At 42.7% G+C, this 21,935-nt stretch overlaps 1 protein-coding gene across 1 annotated transcript in view; it reads right to left on the bottom strand.

The window, feature by feature from the left end:
• The window catches only part of EXT2 (exostosin glycosyltransferase 2), a 122,690-nt gene that overhangs the window by 39,031 nt on the left and 61,724 nt on the right, over positions 1-21,935 (bottom strand). Inside the window, exon 8 of the mRNA XM_065881915.1 lies at positions 5,985-6,174. Within this exon, the coding sequence (XP_065737987.1) occupies positions 5,985-6,174 (190 nt within the window). The remainder of the gene's footprint in view (positions 1-5,984; positions 6,175-21,935) is intronic.

The raw sequence follows: 21,935 nt of genomic DNA, 5'->3' as shown, positions 1-21,935 counted from the left end.
TCTGAATCTCAGACCTAGCTGGGGAAGAGGCTCTCCCAAGTTTATTTTCTGTAATCCTTAGAGAGCTCTTTTTTACCATTTAGTCACCAATCTCCTATTCCTAGTTAGTAATTCTTTATATTAAACTTTTCCTGTTCAAGTTACTGTGTGGTTTCTGTCTTCCACCTGGACCTTGACTAACACACTAGGGATATCAGAAGGATTATCAGATGAAAGGGGAATTGTTTTCTATGGCCTCTGAAGTTAGAACCATGACCAATGGCTGGGTGGAAGTTACAGGGAAATTGATTTAAACTCTAAATAGGTAAGAATTTTCTGATGCAATGAAATGCCTTCGGCCACACAATGTGCACTTCTATTTGAAATGCACTAACTTTAGAGACCAAACAAGATGCCTCTGAGGTCCTAGGACTGTATGGACAGTAACACTGCACAGAAAGAACAGTCTCTGGAAAGAGCTTCAAATCTCAGGTGTATCCATTACCAGCTATGTGATCCTGAACAAGTCAATCGCTTTCTACCTGTTTCTTTGACTGTGAAGATGGAAGAGGAACACCACCTTCACATGTGAGAAGGTGTGAGGATGAACGGTAACACATTTAGCAGCATGGTGCCCGGCACCTAGCAGACATCCACTAAGTGTCAGCTGTGCTTTCCCTTGAAAGTCTGAGTCTATTTACAGACCAAAGGATATTTCTGAGCCTTAGGTAGCGGTGGCAAAGTGGTACATGTCAGATCTGGTATATTACTCTGACAAGCCAGGGGCGTGTCCTCAGCATGTATCTTCAATGTCTACTTTGAGAGGAACAGAATCTCTGCCATTAATCCTCTGGAACTGAGAAAACCTAACACATTAGCAGAACAAAAGAGCATGGAACTTTTGCCATGTTAATTTCACAAGGCAACAAACAGCCCCTCTTTCTGCAGTACGTATAGAAAACAGGCTAGCTGCTTGGGTCAAGTGTAGACGTGCCTCCACCCTGGATGAGATCGGGACTTGCACTCGGGGAGTGTGCACAGCATGTTCGACAGCTTTCCACATTCTTCGCCTGCATAGATCCTCATATTACTTGAGACAATGTCCATAAAGAACTAACCTGCCTCTAGAAAGTCTTTGATGGGGAAGTTTTAGAAGGTGATGAAGGCCAAAGAGGATGATACAGGGTGCAGATGGGAATGCAGAATGAATCATGGCTTTTTTGGAAATGCGATTACCTCTTTCTGTTCTGGGTTGGGCCTGGAGAGCCAAAGGCAGCTTTGGCAAAAGGAGTCTCCATCTCAATGGTCCAGCTGTCTATGAACCATCGTTACTATAAGACAGGACTTCAAGTAGAATTCCCAGTTTCTTGTTTTCACTTTTTTTTTTTTTTTTTGTGGTACGCGGGCCTCTCACTGTTGTGGCCTCTCCCGTTGCGGAGCACAGGCTCCGGACGCGCAGGCTCAGCGGCCACGGCTCATGGGCCCAGCTGCTCCGCGGCATGTGGGACCCTCCCGGACCAGGACACAAACCCGTGTCCCCTGCATCAGCAGGCGGATTCTCAACCACTGCGCCACCAAGGAAGCCCTTGTTTTCACATTTTCAAATAAAATAGGCCTCTAAGAAAGGGAACTACCTTTCTCTCGGGCTTTAGCATCCCTTCCGTGGAATACAGAGATAAGAGGGCAGCAATCAAAGAATAAGCATTATAATTACTCCCTGCCCTAAAGCAGATAATGTTGATATGGGATTTTGATTCTGTTTAAAAAAATAGGGGGACTTCCCTGGTGGCGCAGTGGCTAAGAATCCGCCTGCCAATGCAGGGGACATGGGGTCGAGCCCTGGTCCAGGAAGATCCCACATGCCGCAGAGCAACTAAGCCCGTGCACCACAACTACTGAGCCTGCGCTCTTGAGTCCGCGAACCACAACTACTGAGCCCCCGTGCCCCATGAAGCCCGTGCGCCTAGAGTCCATGCTCCGCAACAAGAGAAGCTACCGAAATGAGAAGCCCGTGCACCGCAACAAAGAGTAGCTCCCGCTCACCACAACTAGAGAAAGCCTGCACATCGCAACGAAGACCCCATGCAGACAATTAATTAATTAATTAATTAATTTAAAAATAGGACAGGAGCATGAGGTAGCACAGAAAAATATAGGTGAGAAAGAATAGAGGTTTTTTCTTTCTTTCTTTCTTTCTTTCCATTAAGTATTTTCAAAAGAATAGATTTACTCCTCTGCCTCTCCTTGAGCCCCTGATAAGGACCTGGTTCACCTGCATAATCCCAAATTAGAGAACTGGCAAAGCACGAGGATTTTCTGAGCGCTGACTGGCAATCTGAACAGATACAGTGTGGCCTAGTGCACAGCACATGAGCTTTGGATCCAGAGAGACCTGTGTTCACGTCTGGCTCTGCCATTTTGCAGCTCTGTGACTGAGGCAAATTACTCAACTAATCTGAGCTTCACTTTTGTAAAATGGGAAGAATAACAGCTTCCTTGCAGGTCTGTCATAAGGAGTACAGATAATACGTGTAAAGCACTTAGCACCGTTCCTATTCCTTGGATGTAAAAGGTACTCAGTGCATGGTTGTGATAACGCTACATCATTCTCATCTTCACAGATGGATTCTTGTGAAGTCTAGGAGCTTCACCTCCCCTCTGACAACTTGAAGAGGTGTAGACAGAAGAATATGGGGTGACTCCTTAGGGTGCAGAAGCAGTGTCACAGCTAGAAACCTTCAGCCTCTCGCTACACTGCTTATCCCAGATGGGCTCTTTTTCTTTACTTCTTGAAATTCTAAATGGAACCACATGACTTATAGCTTGTGTCTCATCCTGTGAATCTGTAGCTGGCAAACAGAAATGTCACCTTCCATTCACACAAAGTAGTCTGAAAAATAAGATTTCTCAAACACATGGCCAAATTTATGAAAAGCAAACAGCTGAGCCAGCTGACCTGATAACTTTACAGTTCTGAGCTTTAGTCCAGCTTGAAGGAGAAAAAGAACTCCTCGTGTTAAGGATTTTTTTAAAATGTGTACCGATTAACAGTTTTCTCCAAGTTGGATGCCAAGAGCCACGTGAGCAAGAATTCTCCAACTTTGCAAAGGTACTACACAATGTTCAGGTTGCCTGACGATGACCCAAAGCCCATCCGGGCGATCACTGTCACAAACACAACCACAGATCCACGAACTAAAGGATCAGATTATCTCCATACAAATCTTGAGCCCCCTCGAGGAGTGCTAGAGCTGCCTGGTGTACAGCTGGTTCCCATGCCCCTCACTCCCCAGGTCCCAGAATTCAGCTCGAAGGAAGACAGCTGCTGCTTCTACTTCTCGCTTGCCTCTTCCGACGTGACCATCCTGAAATGCTCAGCCAATCCCATCCTGCCTATTAAGAACTATGAGAGTCCCAATCTGAAGCTGGGGTCAGGATGGGGGGGTTCCTTGAGATCAACTCAAATTTAAAACTGAAATCAGTTAAAACAGAAGGCTGAGTTAAACCTATCTGAAATGTACAATGTAACAGCTTCCTTCAGACTGGGGCCAGGGGCCAAGGCTAACAACCTTTATATCCATCAAGCCTGGAAACTAGAGAGCCGGGGAGAAGGAAGGCAGTGGCTTGCCTTTTCTTCTGACAGAGCTCAAAACCAACGTGACGAAAGCTCGCTGGAAATTTCTATTGCCTAGTCTAAGTATTTACTTAAACTTCAAATCCAGCAATTTAGACTTAAATGTAACCAAAAAGAAAAAAGTATTTGGTTGGGTTGCAGAGTGAAAAAAAAAAAGGTGAGGGGGGGAGGGGGCAATTTCTGCCTACACTAACCCTCCCAGCAGCAGGCATGTTAGCCACAATATTTATTCTAGTAAATGTAGAGAGAGCGGAAAACATCACTTTTGCCTCTAATATTTCAAAGCCTTGGACTTGCTTTTTAAAAAATATATACGTTACTAATGCCGTACATGAAAAATCAGATGCCTCTGCTGGCACGAGGGCCAGAGCTGACAGCCGCATTCACCAACTGAACCAACACCCCAGAGAAGATTAAACATGGTTCATGTTCTCCCTTGACAACCACGTCACCAGAGCTGGAGCCCTGACCTAAAAACCACTGTTAGAAAAAAGCTGGTCCAGTCCCTAACCGTGTCAAGATTAGGGCCTCATCAGTTGAGGGCTGTCTTTCCTCTCTAGAGCCAAAATATTCAAAAATAAACTAAACTCTTGGTCATAGAATTAACCACTACACTTTACTAAGGTGTACCAAAAAGTAAAACTGAACACCCAGCTCCAAAACCTAGGTTTGTGCTCTTGCTTTTAGTGATGCTAATGTAGGGGCTTAGACCAAGAAGGAAGAAAAAGATTTCTCCTTTCTCGTAGTTTGTAATGATACCTGCCCCAAAGAAGTGACTCAAATTTACAATAAATGATTCACCTTAAGCCCGAAGTGGCTAATGAAGTTTTCTAAGGACAGAACTGCCTATCTGGGCAGGAGGGCGGGGTGAGGGTGGAGGCTCTCTGAAAGCTGGTGGCCTCCGCTTGGAGGAGCGTGACTGCAGCATGACACAGAGTTGTTCCGCGTCCCACGAGGGACACGGGACACGCAGCCTTGCTTCTGAAAACACGACCTCTCCTTTATAAATGAAGAGATAAATGAGCAACGCGGTACCTCCGATCCCCCTCACTCTGGTGGACCAGGGTCTCCCACGACCATCCCTGCGCTGCTCCTTTTGTCCCGTCCTCCTCCCTTTCTCCCTCTTAGATGGCACCTGGTGCCAACACCTTCCGTTTTCTTCTACCCCTTTCCTCCTCCTTTATTGAGAGTCAAAAAAAAAAAAAAATCAGAAATGTTGGGAGGAAAAAAACTCGGCATAAAAGATAGTTAATAATAATAATGCAAACGGCGGTGTGCTTCAGGGCATACTGTTCATTTAAAATGGCTACTTTGTTTACTAAACTGTGGTTCTCTGAATATAAAAAGTAAGTATTGATTCTCTCAGAGAACAAAAGTCCCACCACGTAAAAATTTTTAAATGTCTCAGGAGGACATTTAAATCCTGATTTGCCTCACAGACAGAAGTACGTTCTTCTCCCAGCCTAGACTGTGGATCTGCTACCGGGAGTTTCCAGGGTTGACTATCCTGACTTCAGTATAACCAATTAAACAAGAACAGCCATAAAAAGCGCAGATACTACTGTCACGCAATAAACTAGACCTTATCGGTGATAGTGGTGCACATTACAAACTTCAAACTCATTCCTTGCTCTAATCCATCAGAAACTTCCTGGCTTTAATAGGCTATAAAGGGCAGGAGCTTTGAAGTCCCTGGGATTAGGATCAGTAATAGACGGACTGAATGAGAAACAAAACGCAGGTGGAACGTACTCTATGCGTCCTGAATTAAAAACAAATCCAGTGAATCAGACAGCCCTCAACCCTAGCTTCCAGATTACGGGGGTGGCCAAGGCAAGCAACAGAGCCATTAAGCATGAGACGGTGGGAACTTCCAGAGAGGGCTCACTTTAAGGAACTGATTCAAGCCTGGGAGGGCGTGCCTTGCTAACTTTCCCCATCGGAGGTGAGGCTGTTCTTTTTGAAGAAGAGCACAGTATCAGAGCAGAGATAAGGAAGGAGAAAACTAATGCCTTTTAAACTGAGTTTTCATGTAAACAAATCAGCTGAGATGGCTGAGGGAAGCTGAGATCTGTTTTCCCAAGGCTGATGGCCTTTGATCCTATTGATTCCTAAGCCCTCAAACACTTGTGGCTACAGAGCATGCCATGGGCTTAGAGTTAAACGGGCCACCCTAGAACAAGGATGGGATGATTGAGAAAACCGGGGTCATGCTGTCTCAGAAATGGCATTACTGTTGACAGAGCAGGAAAATTCATTTTAAACCAAAGGATGCAAATCATTTGGCCATCCAAATATCGACCCAGCTGAGGGGTTCGCTAATGGCCAAACCAGGCCTTTCCTGAATGCACTGTCTCCCCTCCCTTCTTACCTTCTGGGGGGTTTTTATTCTGATTATTCCAGACGACCAGCAGCTTGGATAAACTGGGCACCTTGGACACTTCAGTGATGACCCGGAAGAGGCTCTCCACTCGGTCGTAGGTGAGGACGATGGCTGTGAAACCTTGAGACTGTGGCGGGATCAGTGGCAGGAAGAGCGGGTTGCTCACACTGCCCCACTTCTGCAAGAGAGCACATGAATGTGGGTCAGAGAGGGATCTAGTAACAATGAGGCTGATCTCTTTCCCAGCGTCACCAATAAACCTGAACTTGGGAGATCTGATGGCCTTTCCCATGACTAATCCAAGGGCCAAGCAACTGTTCAAAGTCTTTCCCTCAAAATCTGTGCTGATGCTCTTTAATTAAGTTTGGCTCTGATACCCCTGAACAAGGGGCAGAGAAGTTTTGCAGCTGAGAAGAGATTTCTAGTCAAACATGGCAGATTAAACACATGCATTTATCTTCATTCCCTCCCCAAACCCACTAAAGTGGGTTAATAGATATATATAGACACACATATAAAAGTGCAGGTAATAGATTAAATCTACCCAGACGACGAAACGGGAGCAGAGATGGCAGCTGATGAGCAGCGTGAACATGTTTCTGAAAGACCGAAAGGGGCTGGAGAAGTGATGACAGCACAGGAGAGGGAGAGCTGAAACCCAAGTACCAAAAGGTGGGCGGAGGGTAGGGGGAGCAACAAGGCAAGCAAGCCCCAACTGTAGCCCCACAAAGGCTCAGGGCTTATGCTCAGTGGGCCCTTGTGAGTAAGAGGAGGGGGTTAAAAACAGGAGGACTAGTTAAAATATGTGTAAGGAGCAGCGACAGACCCAGGGCATAGGCCTCCCCATCACCTACCCACTAAGCCAGAAAACTACTCTTCTTCCCTGCCCGAGCTACAGAAGGGAGATTTATCCTCTGAGGAAACTGAAGCTCTAGACATGGAAACACAAGCACAGATGAGAGGAAAATGCAATTAAAGCCTATATTTTGAATGATGAGCTCTATGGCCTTCTGCCTTCCTCCAGATCCCAAAACATCGGCAGTCATGTGGTTTACTTGTCACTCCGTGATCTTACAGTGAAGTTCCACCACCTTACAGCGAAGCTCCACCATCTCACAGCGAAGCTCCACCATCTTACAGCGAAGCTCCATCACCTTACAGCGAAGCTCCATCACCTTACAGCGAAGCTCCACCATCTTACAGCGAAGCTCCATCACCTTACAGCAAAGCTCCACCATCTCACAGCGAAGCTCCACCATCTTACAGTGAAGCTCCATCACCTTACAGCGAAGCTCCATCACCTTACAGCGAAGCTCCACCATCTTACAGCGAAGCTCCATCACCTTACAGCGAAGCTCCACCATCTTACAGCGAAGCTCCATCACCTTACAGCGAAGCTCCATCACCTTACAGCGAAGCTCCATCACCTTACAGCGAAGCTCCACCATCTTACAGCGAAGCTCCATCACCTTACAGCGAAGCTCCACCATCTTACAGCGAAGCTCCATCACCTTACAGCGAAGCTCCACCATCTTACAGCGAAGCTCCATCACCTTACAGCGAAGCTCCACCATCTTACAGCGAAGCTCCATCACCTTACAGCGAAGCTCCACCATCTTACAGCGAAGCTCCATCACCTTACAGTGAAGCTCCACCATCTTACAGCAAAGCTCCATCACCTTACAGCGAAGCCCTCGGGCAACAAGCTTCCCTTAAACAAAAAACTTCTGATCATGTGTCCAGGTGAACTGCTGTGCCAGTGCACATGCTCGCCTTCTCCGTCTGACACACCCTGATGTGCACTGTCACCCTGGGCCTTCCCCACCCTGTCCCTTGCACCCTAGAAGGCCTCGGTCTGACCTAGAAACCACCTCGGATCCCATAGGAGAAGAGAACATGGCAATACCCTCTCAGTGAGACTTGAGTGTGAACGACAATAGTACCTGACCATTCAGTTTGCCCTTCCCCTGCTTAGATTTTTTTGTTACAATCAGATAGTTGGCCTCTTTGGGAAAAGAGACCCCTAGATTACTCGTCTTTAGATTTCTGACACCTAGCTTTGTTCTTGTTACACGTTTATTAAATGGATGAACTGTGAAAAACAAACAAACAAAAACTTCTGATCAGGTTTTTAGTGCTTCCCTCTTAATCACAAACAGATCCTAGAATCAGACACTTCAAGAATATCTTCAGCATGAACAACAGAAACCAAATGAACAAAGAGAAAAACAGGAACTTGGAGGAAACAGAGACAACAGAAGAAGCAGAAGGAAATTTAAACAACATCAACAACACATCCTATCCTCTGAGACTTTTTCACCCATGAAATAAGAATAAATTGCTATTTTTATTTTAAAAGATCTATCAAAGATAGGAAAGAACCCTTGAACATTAAAAATATGATAGCTTGGGCTTCCCTGGTGGCGCCGTGGTTGAGAGTCTGCCTGCCAATGCAGGGGACACGGGTTCAAGCCCTGGTCTGGGAAGATCCCACGTGCCACGGAGCAGCTGGGCCCGTGAGCTACAAATACTGAGCTCTGCGCGTCTGGAGCCTGTGCTCCGCAGCAAGAGGGGCCGCGACAGTGAGAGGCCCGCGCACCGCGATGAAGAGTGGCCCCCGCTTGCCACAACTAGAGAAAGCCCTCGCACAGAAACGAAGACCCAACACAGCCAAAAATAAATAAATGAATAAACAAATTTATTTAAAAAAATATGATAGCTTAATTTTTCTTTTAAGGCAGTATTGAAAGATAAAGATGATGACGTATTGCAGTCTGGTGAACAAAAAGAGATGAAAAACAGGACAGAAAAGATGAGAAAATCCAGGAGGTCCAACATCCATCTAATAGGAGGCTCCTGAAAAAGAAAACACAGAATATGGAAGAAACAAAACTATCAAAGAAATTAAGTTCTAAGAACAGAAGATATGAGATGCAAATTTTCAGATTGAAAGGACCAAATAAGTAATGAGTACACTGAATTTTAAAAACATAAAAAGATAAAACACCACCAACTAAAAAAACCAATGAAACAAAAACCATATCAAAGCACATCACTTCTGAACACTGGGAATAAAGAGTCAATGAAATATGTGAATCTAGGTGATGAGCATGTGAGTTCACTGTACAATTCTCACAACTTATCTGTAAGTCTAAATTTTTTTCAAAATAAGGTTTAAAAAGTAATGAATAAAATGAATAAAATTCAATTTTTTTGCTACCATTAAAGTATTGTCATCTTTAATGCAGCAGTGTAAACAAAGTATTTGTGTATTGATAATAGGGAATGACTGTTAAAGCACTCTTATATTTTCAGTCTGCTTTATTGAGGTATAATTAAGTATACAATGGTTTTTGGTATATTACACTGTTAAATTTAAAAAACTGGTAAAATATAATATGAAATTTGCCATTTTAACCATCTCTAAGTGTACAATTCGGTGGCATTAATTACATTCACATTCATATGTTAATATGTGAAAAGCCCAGGACCTAACTTCGTCGTCCCCAAGAGGAGGCTGAATATGAAATGACCTATCTGTTATTCTGGCTGCTTACACTCCCTAGAGTCCTTCATACTCTGGGATTCCCAAGGTCCCCCCACTAACCTCATCCATATCACTGATGGACACCCATCACCACGTATATGACAACAGCTGTGTGCCAGATGTAACAGTGTGGGACAGGAAATGTACACAAACACATGGAATACACATGGATGGGAACTCAAGGAGACTGAACGGGATTCCTGGAGTCCTAATGTAATCAGGATATTAAAGCCAAAATGTCCACAACAGGCCATAATTAGATTTCACAACCAAGAGACACAATAGGAAAGGCTATCTTCTTAATGCTGACTTTTTGTTTCCATGACATCATGCTTTGGCATTAAGCTGTAGTCTTAGGAAGGTGCCTGGATTTTAGTGTTTGTAGCCTGCATCTAATTACCTTTGTAGGAACACCTTTTCATTTTATACTCCTATCTTATTCTTCATAGCTTCCTGACTTGCATGGAAACTGAGGTCAGGAAGTAGCCCTGTGCTTAAGTCACAATTACTCCCTAAGGTTCATGGTCTCTCTGCTGTCACCATCCCAGCCCACTCATCTACTCCTCCCGACATAATACTCGTATGCTTGAAAAATCACCATTGTAAATGGAAAAGAAAAAAAAAGATTTTTTAAAGAAGCGTGTAAAATAATTTAATGTGTGATGTCGAAACAGTCAAGATTTACTGAGTACTGAACTGTTAGGCACTGTGCTTTACATAAATTATCTCACTTGAGCCTCACAACATCCCAAGATAGATAGCTAGTATTCTCATTTTACAGATGATGAAACTGTAGGACTAGAAACAGTGAATGATGTCTAATCATGTGCTTTACCAGTCCAAAAAGGAAGGAAGAAATAGTGAATGACGCTCCAGGTTACATAACCTGCTAGTGACAGAAGTGGGAAAGAGCCCAGGCCATCTGACTCCAGAACACCAGGATGTGGTGGTTCTCGGCCCTTCCTCCAACTCTGAGTCCGGGGTAAGCATCACCATTTATAGACTCTGGAAACTGGAACTGTGGGAAACTCCAGAGTTTATTACTTCCAGCTCTCTCTGAGACAAAAATGCTGGAGGTTTTCTTCATCCTTGATAATCAAATCTGGGCCAATATGTAAGGGCCCACCCAAACACTATGATTTCACAGGGTACATGGAATAAAAAAACACACCAAATATATAACACTGACACAAAGGGAACACATAAATTTAAAATGGCAAATACACCTCTTACACAGAAGGAAAAACTATTAAACCTCCAACAAAATGAAGTCTGTTCTTTGGGAGAAGTGGGGAATGCCAGCACACTTGCATGACTCTATGACATTAAAAGGAGAGGAAAATTCCCTGAGAGATGCAAAGCTTGGTTTCAGAAAATGAATCCCTTGGAATTTAAACTGAGGCACCCCCGCTGAAAGGCATCACAGCTCTGGTTTCACGGCGCTGCCAGGGAGAAGGAACAGAGTCTCTGGCAAGACAACAGATCTGGTCTCATCCCTTATGCCAGCTCCCTTCGGGAAATGGATGGTTATGGGTTGGGGGGAGGAGACAAAGGAACGGGTGGGTGGGAAATAGATAGTAACTCGTCTTCGGTGCTCAATTTTTCCACACCACTCACTTGCATACCAAACAGGGCTTGAAGACTGGAGAAGCAGAAAAGGCAGCATACTGGGGAGACAGGGCATGTAAAGGAACATAACAAGTTCTGAAATCTTGCCAACACTTTCCCATAAAAAACAGGCTTTGAGATGAACATGGAGGCAACACAGAAGCTGCTGAGCATACATTTACTACGTTACAAGCTTGACACTTTACTGTAGGATATGCCACCAAGGTGGATGCAAAAGACTTCAAAAGCGAATCAGCACATTTGGGGTCAGTTTCAGAGTCACATGTCCTTAATCTGAACCCAGGTTCTTTCACTTACCAGCTGTGTGACCTGGGTAAATTACTTAACCTCTCTTGCACCTCAGTTTCCGAATCTATAAGATCATGATAATAATACTACTTTTCTAGGTAGTATTACTTAACACAATAATTACTTATTAACGTGTCTTTATTATTTCTTAACAATCTAAAGGTTGTTAATGAAAGTAAATAGGTAATAAATGTAAAGTACCTGACACATACAAACATTTGATAAAGGTAGCCAACAGATGATCTTGTGGGAATAGCAATTTCTCTGGGATTTATTTTTTGCAGGTCTCAAAAGAGGGGTGGGGGTAGGCTAAGTGATCATGAGGTGTCTTCCAGCGCCAAGATTTTAAATGAAACCCTTCTTCCTCTCTACTTTTACCTTACCATGCTCTGGGGTCCTGGTTTACCTGGATTCTCTACCTCTGCTTCTTCCTTTCCAAATATACTGTTTTCATTTTCACAATTTTCTCTTTTCCTTCCTATTCATTATATTTTAACTATCTTGAAAGCTCCATGAAAAAAGGAGCCATAACTGTTATTAACACCCAGCATCTAGCACGGTGCTTGGTGCGACTGAAGAAAAACGTGTTTAAAAATGATTCAGTTAAGCCCAAATGATCCGGGTCGTGTTCTTTCTGTCCTCTTTGTGTATGGGTGTGAACAGTTAATGTACATTCAAATGAGTGACGTCATGAGCTCTGAAATCATTTCCAACTTAGTTCGTTCATTTAAAAATACTCACCAACCATCTTATTGTGCTAAGTATTCTGAAGAAGTGTAGGATTAGGATCTTTAATAGAGGGTTGGAATCTGGATGCCGCCATTTACTGTGGTGTGTAAAGCCTCTTCTGTATTAGTTTCCTCCCCCGTAAAATGGAGAGCATGACAGTACCTGCCTCTTAAGGTGATGACGATTCAATGAGATAATGCACATAAGCACTCAGCGGAGGGCTCAACGCAGAAATCCATGAATGGTAGTCGAAAGCAAACACAAAAAACTTCTAGCTCGCTCCAATTCATATTCTTGTCTGCTAAAACAATGGTATTAGCAGCTCAGCAATCGTTCCCACCAATATGGTTTCTGGTGCTCATTCATTCAGTCGACATTTCCTGAGCACAAACTATAGATGAACAAACTCCTTCCCCTCAAAAAGTTCATCATCTGGTAGGGAAGACAGCTAGGTAAAAAGACAAATTGTAACGCAAATAACAAGTACTAAAACAAGGTCCTAAAGTCCCGTGGGCACACGAAGGTCCATACTGTCACCTCCATCTCCCTGGAGGAGGTGAGGAGGAGACCAAGTAGGAGAGTGCTGGCCAAAGAAGCCGAAGGGCAAACTGAGCAGCACGTCCTAAGACCTGCTTCCGAGACCGGGACAGATTCCACCAGGGCCAGGGCTGGGAGGAGGAAGGAAGGAGAGCAGAGACGAGGGACCTCAGAGTCAGGCAGGCTAAAGCCACAGCATGGAAAGACCATATGACAGAAGTTTCTTTTTAAGTCTCATGATTGGCCTTCTGTTGATTTCTTTTGAAACTTTCGTTTTCCTGAGTATTGTTTTACTGATAAATTAACACAGCTACCTTCATGTTCTATCTCAGAAGGTCAGAAATAGGAGACGCTGATCTGCAGCTGGGCTTCTGTGCCGGGTGCTTCTCCCTCTGCAAACATAATCCCGTTTGCCTTTGGAGCCCAGGGACAGCGTGGAGAAAGGCAGCTTTAATTGGGGTGCACGCCTTCATGCAGACACTCCACTCCGCTGGGGTAAGGTCAACAAACCAACCCCCAGGGGGAAAAAAAAAAAAAAAAACATACTGGAGAAGGACATTTCAAAAACAGCATTTAGTCACCTCTGAAATACCTTTAAGAACTCACCCCCTGCTGGCTGACCAAAGAGAGTGTCTACAGTCTGGGACCTTCTGACCCCACTTTCTGCAGGAAATCAAGCACATTTAAACCTCCATAATTTACTCAAGACTCTGACTTCTGCCAGGGAAAAAGCAAACGATGTTGGCAATTAACTCTGTTGCCTGATTAAATCTCCATCATGGCAAGATGGGGCATGAAACCAGGCACCCGGCAACAGAGACCAGAGGAAAAGGCAAAGCCCAGCTACCGCAGCTGTACCTCGGAACGCTGGTTCTCAGATACGCTCAGTGAAACTGTTCACTCCAAGGTGAGAGGAGATACCAAGAGGAGAAGTGTGTGTCATTCTGACAGAGCGCCGGCATTGAGCCCAAACACCTCCGTCATCTCGCTCCCCCCCTTCCTCGCTTCACTCCTGACTCTTAAAACAAGTACTCATCACGGAAGCTGAGTGATCCAGACTGTTAACGTAATCCACGAGAGCCACGACAACTGTCACGCCACCATGCCCGCTTTCCAGAAGTTCTCTCCTATCACATCACTTATTCTGGAAAGCCCTGGTGAATGAACTAGTAGTGAACAAACAAACCAGCAAGACGGAGATGTGGGTTCAGGTGTCAGGACCCCCTGAAAGAGAAGCCTTGGGAAACCAGGCTTAAAGTCAACTACCAGTTCGAAGGGGTCTTCTCCTTCAAGAAAGGGATTCAAACTCAACTAACTAGGAGTGCCTTTGGCAATCTCTCTGGGCCCTTCCTGCAATCCTGTTTTGCTTCCTTAGTAGAAAGGCCATGGGAGTCATATATGAGCCTAACCAAAACCATTCCAGTCAAGGTTACCTACCAAACAGAAAGTGGAGGAAGCTGGTGAGCACATTGCTAACCATTCTGAAATGTTCTTGCTGGAACTACTGGAAGATGATAAAATCAAGAGTGAGGAAGACCACATTCTAACACCAGCGAAAGGACTCTTTCAACCTAGACCAACCAAATTCCAGACAGGAGGAATCAAGCTCAAAGCAGCACAATCCCTATTACTCACCATAGCAGACATTTTTAAAATGTCACTATGTATAACTTCATGTGACAAGAAGAGAATTAAGCAGATATTTGAGTCAATCCACATTTGATTTAAATGAAGGTATAATGCCAGGGCAGAAAAGTGAGAAGTCAGAGGAGAAAGGAAAAGAGGAGAGGACAGGCTTGTTACACAGAAGCTCTCGAGCCCCTGGTTATGAGTAGCCTTACCTATCCCTACCTTGATAGAAAGGGCAGTTTTCTTGGTTGTTTTGAAGTTATCGACTCTTACCTCAATGTGGTTTCAGTTATGAATTACCAGACTAAAAGGGGGGGGAGAGGCTTTGATTTATTCTTTTTTGCTCCAATTATGCATGATGTGTTTCCACTGAAGACTCTGAAAAGTATTTCATCATGCCTCTCATCCTGAAGTGGTCAAAGGGCAAAACCAAAAGGAGTTAACCCTTTCGTTTCTCCTCTAGGTTCAAACAGACTCCCTATCAATGGATTAGGGCCAGGCCTTTGAAGCAGAGAGAGCAATGAAAGGGTTAAGCATTAGCATCACAGTGCTAACATGCACGAGGGTGGTGTCCCCTGTCCAGAACGGGGAGATGCTATTTATGTTAATGGGTGCTGGGAGATCTGAAAGGGGCAATCAGTAACGTGGCCCAAGTTGCCTTAACCATTAAACCTCTCCAGCTCCACTCCGCAGCACAGCACTCGACTGGGCGTGCGCTGACTTGGGAACCTGGAGAAATACAGAGACCTAAGGATGTCTTCCGGCAGGCTCTCTTACATTGCGAGAGAAACGATCTGGGGACGAGCCTGAAGTCTACTTGCTGCGTTGTGTCTTTGATTCATCCCACCCATAAAAAATAACTGATTGTTCCAAAAAACAAGAAGAACACTGATGGCTAAATCCCACTGACTTTACATTAAACAGACAAAGGAAAGATGAAGAAAATCGAAGGCTAGCAATCTCCTTAGTGCTGTAGACACAACCAAGGAAGACAGTAAATTAAAAACTTAGAATTCCTACAGTTTATTTACAGTAAGGTACTGGTCAATAAGTTTTCTACATGGTGGCACTGGAACGCGTCTAGCCACATCTGGGTGGACTGGAGTAACAGGTATGGTGACTCTCTAACACCCAAAGAAACTGAGCCACAGAGACTAACTCAGGGTCACAGAAGCAAGCCAAATCTTTTCTTGCTGTTACTCTCTTTTTCCTCCAGATGTGTTTAGGATCTCCTTTTCTTTTGCTGCACTGCAGTTTCATTATGACTTTCCTGCTTGTGGTGTGTTGGTCTTCTTCGATCTGAGGACTGGTATCACTTAACAGTTCTGGAAAAGTCTTAGCTCTTATTCTTTCAGAAGGGCCTGTTTCCATTCACTCTCTCTCCTCCTTCTGGAACTCTGATTAGACGTATGTTGTACCTTGTTCCTCTGTTCTCCATGTCACTACTCTTTCATATTTTCCACCTCTTTGGGCTGCATTCTGAACAATTGCTTTGAATCTAATAATCTAATCTAATCTAATAATCTGAAGTTCTTGCAGCTGTGTTTCTGCTGGTTCTCACTCTGATGTAGTAAAAAACTATGGTTTTTTACTGTGAGCTGTTCATTTTCCGTAGACACTTTATTTTCAAGAATTATTTGAGACCTGGATTGAAGATGAGCTCCTCCAGAGAGGATGCGTGTCTACTTCTGCTGGTCCCTATCAACTCAGGGCCACCTTCAACGAAATTCTCCTCTTAAGGTTTATTCAGACCACACTTGTAGTACGAACTTGGACCACAAACCACGTGAAGGTGGCTTATGAATTCAGTGCTCAACACCAGGGTCAATACAGACTTATTCTTCTTTACCCTTACATTGAAGAGGCTCTTTTAGTTTCCTGGCTTCATCCAGGAAGCTCCTGACAGATTCTCCAACTTGCACAGGCCACAGGCTTTCAATCCTGCTCCTTTATCCCCTATTTCAGACAGTTACCAGGCAGGGAGCTCCAGGTCATCAAACTCTGCAAAATCTCTGCAGCAAAAGCCAGCTTTGGCCCCCACTCACCTTCCAGGATACCTAGTTTCACTTTGTTTAGGGTCCACAAATATCTTACTTTTATACCAGCTTAGCAACAGGCTCTATCATACTTCATGCAGTATTTTCGCTGTTCAGTTGGGAAGGTCATTTAGCATATCTAATCCACCATGAAACCAGTGACAGAAGTCTTTCTATATTTATACTAATAATCTAATTAGGTGCTATTGTGTTTCCTGTTTAATTTGAGGGCCAAGTCTGCGTGCAAGATAAAAATAATTATTGTGAAAACATGGCAGTGTATTATAATAGGTGGAATGGTGGACTGAGAATCTCTGCATCAGGCAAGGCACCACACTTCTTCAGACCTCCATTTCCTCATCTATAAAATGGGATGATGGGGACATAGATCTTAAAAATAAATAAGACTCGCTTTCTTCATCGGTAAGAATGGAGCCAACAAAATGCTGCTTTTGGGTTGTAAGGATTAAACGACAGAAAACACACAATAGAGCCTATCTATCTATCTAAAAAATCACCCTCTGTAAATTTCAATTTTCCCCTCCAAAGTCCCATCCAATTCTAGAATGTACGTTTCCACGTGATAAAGCATTACACTAGCAGCATTACATTAATGTCACTTACAAAATGCTTCCACATATATTATTTCATTAATATCTCATAATAATCCTGTGAAATATGTAATATCCCATTTTACAGATAAGGATAACAAATTTCAAAGAGATAAGAGAGCACAGTGTTAAGCTAATAAACGGTCTTGAACTCAGGTTGATTCCAAAATGTCCTTTTCAATGACCCTGATTAGCAACTGGTAATCAGCCACTAACTGCTATACTATTCTTTTGAAGCTATTAATATCCCTAAACCCAGTGCTACAGAGGAGCAAATTGCTGCAAAGAGAGATTCAGTAAGTAACCTCAATTTACTCGGATCATCACCAGGAAAGAAGGGATTAAAACTTGCAGTTCAGGAATTTCTGAGCTACAGTTTAGTTTTCTGAAGGCTCACAGGTTAAACCCATCTGAATGCCTCTCTGAAAATTCCAGTTACTATCTGAGTTTTAGCTTCTTAACTTTTTTCTTTATATAGCACTGAAATTCACATTTGGCCCGGTGCCCACCCTTCTTCTATAAAGCCAAACTACTGTCAAGAAGAGCAGGAAGGGTTGCCCCTGATTGCTTTTCAGGTGGTAGAGGAAAAGTTGACATTTCATCCTCCTCTTGCTTGGAAAGGAAGCCAATCATTTATAAGAACCCTCGTCTGGCTGTGGCTTCCATCAGTGGGATGGACAGAAGCCAGTTAAATGGCTCAGCCTAAGCCATATTGAAAGGAGCTGGAATGAGGAATGAGTGGATTCCATATGTTGACGCTTTTAATAATTCATGAGTTATATCAGTCTGCAAGTAATAAATTTCACTAACATATCTATGGTAAGATGGTTTAAGATACTGTCAAATCAATTAAATGGGTGAATATAATAAAGTAGGCGCAAATGTAACACATCATTGATTTTACTGGTTCATAATTTTATATGTTAAAAATAACGGTTCAGCTGTTTGATAGCAAAAAATGTGGATTATTCTTAGACACAGTCTTCAAACACACACTCCTCATCCCTGGGTCTGTTACTTAATAAGTACACTGAAAACACTTAAAAGAAACACTTCAATGAAAAAACTAGAAACTTATCTGATTCAAGCCAGCAAGGCTAATCTATAATCCAAAGTGTTCAAGAATGCTAATGGTGGCTCAAACTCCTACTTCTCATGAGAGGTGAAACAGATTTACGGTTTCATCTGACTATCCCATACCTGAAACATTCACAGTTTGAAAGAGAGGCCCGTTCCCTGGCCTGGGCATAAAAATGTTTGCTGGCGGCCCACTGACTATATTTTAGCGGTCAGCTATGGTATGGAGGAAGACTTCACTAGCTTGGTAAACAGAAACTCTTGGGAAAGGTTAAGTTACAGCTGTGGCATCTGAGCACAAAGCACCCACACACTTAAGACCAAGGAAACCAAAGCTTTCATACAGTTTTGAGCTGACGGGAGTGTAACGCCACCATTAAAGTTGATACAAAGTGGGAAGAGCAACCTCTAAAATGCAGTCATTTCTTAATTCTTAACTTCTCTGCAACTCCAATAAGGTACATGTTTTGTCTACTATGTTTTATCTCTGCTTCCTCCTGGGCCAGGGTTGGGGGAGGGCATATGAACCCACAGGGCAAAAAGAATAGGCAAGGAGACACCGGTGGACAGGAGTTCAATACATTTGGGGAGGTGAAACAGATGGAGCCTCTTGCTAGACGACACACAGAAATGTAGAATAAAATATAACAAAAGTCTTCTTCAATATTCAGGAAATGGGAAATCGCCAGGAAGCAAAAATGAAGAAAAACTACGAATGAGAGCTGAAGGCCCAGGGGCTTGTTGACACCGTGGTGCCCTGGGGAGGGCAGAGGCTGTTGCTGTGCTTGGTAATGCAGGGGTGCGGGTTTTCACACCCGTACCGGAAGAGGGACATGGCTTTGGGCATAGGAAGGAAGGAAACTAGCAATGAGACTTACACATCAAGCCAGAATCCTTCAAGGCCTGCACAGTCAGTGAGAAGGTAGTCCAGAAAGTCACCCCTAGCATGTGGAGACAACAGAAAAACATTTATCCTTTTCAACATGAGTTTGGGTGATTTCCATAGAGCCTAGCCCTCATGCAGGTTTAGGGTCTAAATGGACTCTCCCTGTGTAGTATGGAAACCTCTTACCAAGAAATTAATGTTAAAAAGTGATTTATCTCTGCAATACTTCTGGAACACCTGGCAGAAGCAAAAAAAAAAACCCAAGAACAAACAAACTCTCTGGAGAAATACCCCCTTACCCCGGGTGGCAAAGATTTCCACAGAAAATCTTACCAGAGATGAACTCACATTCCAAAATTATAAAACATATAAGAAAACAATGCAACAAGAGCAACAGACAAATGACAGGATTAGACTTTACAAGAAATTTTAAAATTGGATTATGGGAGAATATAAAGTATCTCAAATAATTAAGGTATAAAAGAGTGAACTGAAAACATATGTGGAAAAAAAGAGACACTATGAAAAAAAGATCAGACAGATTTCAAAAATAATTACAGCTTCTAGAAATAACTATTGAAATTTAAATCTCAATGGATGGGTAAAAAAACCACATCGGACACAGCTAAAGAAAAGAGCAAAATAGATGTGAAAAAATTATCCAGCATGTAGCACAGAGTTAAAATGTGTAAAACATGAGGGGAAAAAACAAACAAACCTGAGAGACACAACAACAGAATGAAAGAGGTCTAACATACATTTAACAGGATTCCAAGAGGAAGGACTGGCGAGAATGACAGATATGTAATATTCAAAGAGAAAATGACTCAATTTTCCAACACTGATTAAAGACATGAACTCCAGGTTAAAGAAGAAAAATCACCCTCAAAAGCAGACAGAGAATGGGAATAGAAAATCACCATTTGGCAACCATTATACCAACAGATTCAGGCAAGAAATCATCAGTGGATGCTAAAACTAGTAGGTGAAAGTTTGAGGAGTAACAGGATATTTACACAGTCTCAAAGTATTCCCCCACAAGACACGTTAAAAGAAAGGGGTAACTTCCCATTGGAGAAACCTGTGAGCAAAGTTATCATCACTACTGACAGGACAAATTGACATCATGTGTCCTCCAATGTGATACACTGAGAACCAACGTTACTTTTGTGATATTCCTGTCAAAAATGCATAGCTTAAATTTCTATAATTTGGAACATGATGCGTAATTTGACACAAAAGCATCAGACAAACTCAAATCAAGGGACATATTCTAAAATAACTGACACGTTCTCTTTGAAAAGGCCAATGCCATGCAAGACAAAGAAAAGACTTGAGAAACTGTTCCAAAGGAGGCCAGAGACATGACAACTGAATGCAATGCATGGTCTGGAATCTTCCTTTGCTATAACGGACGTTATGAGAATAACTAGCAAAACTCTACATAAGGTCTATAAATTAAATAATAATGTTGTATCACTGTTTATTTCCAAATGATTTTGGTTAACTGTACTGTGATTCCATGAGAAATATTTAGAGGTAAAGGGACATCATACCTGCACCTTCCAAATGGTTCAGGAAAAGACATATATAAATGTGAATACACACACACAGAGAAAAGAATAAAGGAAATGTGGTAAAATATTAACATCTGAGGAATATGGGTGAAGGGTGCACAGAAACTCTGTACTATTTTGGGAATTTTAAGTCTGAAATTATGTCACAATTAAAAGTTAAAAAAAAAAAACAGAGAATTTTAGGTCTGTTTAAGCAAACAAAAGGCAGACAGGGGAACATAAGCTACCTAGCAAAACATAAGAAGCTAAACCTTCCAAGGATGATGATAAGAAGATTCAGAAATTGGAGGTACTAGGTGTCCAGGAAGGACGGACTCTAAAAACAAGAATAAGAAACAGTTGGTTCCACGATCCCTTAAACTTATATGCACAGGCAGACCAACCCCCTACCTGTCCTCCCTACCCTCTGCCACTTTAGCAGGAGAAGGATGTTTATTCTCTGGGGAAAATGAATTAGAGAGATTCCATACTCAGCAACATGAGGCACGGATGGCAGGGTAAGGCATCACACTGAATACAGCAGATTAAGTGATCACCTATCAAATGAAGGATGAGAACCCTCCCTTCTCCTTCCCCCACTCAGCTCCCCACATGCATGCAGCCCAGACTTATGCATCCTCTCCCTACTCCCAAGGGCAGAAAGATTATTCTCTGGATCAGTGAACCAATCCAACAGAAATAATCCATGAATACCAACAATCAGGTCCCCATCCTCATAACCTCAGTAAAGCCCATAAGGCGACAAACCTATCCATGTACGCAGAGCTTCCAATCAGCTTTCAGAGCCTCTATCTTAAGTAAGAGTAGACTGCTGAAAACCATCAGGTACTTGAAGAAAGTTTCCAATATGAAAGATAGAAAATAAAGACCTGAAAAAGGAGTTCAAAGGAAACAAACAATACAGGGAGCTAAAGACAAATAGAAACAAAACCACAAATATCTTCAGAGAGAGAAAGTACAGTATCCTTAAAACAAGAATAGGAGGATATAAAAAAAAGATTAATTAGAAGTCAAGAAAAAACTCTAAGAAATTAAAAGTGAACAAAACTTTAAAAATCAAAAGAAAGGTTAGAAGATAAAATTGAGAAAATACCTAAGGAATTAAAACAAAGGTCAATTAAGACAGAAAGAAATGATAAACAGGAAAGCAAAGATAAGAAAAATAAGTATCAGTCTAGCATATTCATCATCTAGGTACCCAAGTTCCATAAAGAAGAAAAAGAAAACAGAGGAAAAAAAGAATCAAAGATATTAAACATGAAAATTTCCTCATAAAGGGCCCAAACCAGTATCCAATGAACAAAAAAACACTCATACCAAGGCACACCATCATAAAGTTTCAGAACACAGGACTTCCCAAGAAGATAAAACATTTCACATAAAAGGATCAGGA

The sequence above is a fragment of the Phocoena phocoena genome, chromosome 8 (assembly GCF_963924675.1).
Source record: "Phocoena phocoena chromosome 8, mPhoPho1.1, whole genome shotgun sequence".
NCBI lineage: Eukaryota > Metazoa > Chordata > Mammalia > Artiodactyla > Phocoenidae > Phocoena > Phocoena phocoena.
Note: the sequence above shows the minus strand (reverse complement) of the source record. Positions and strands in the feature narration are given on the sequence as shown.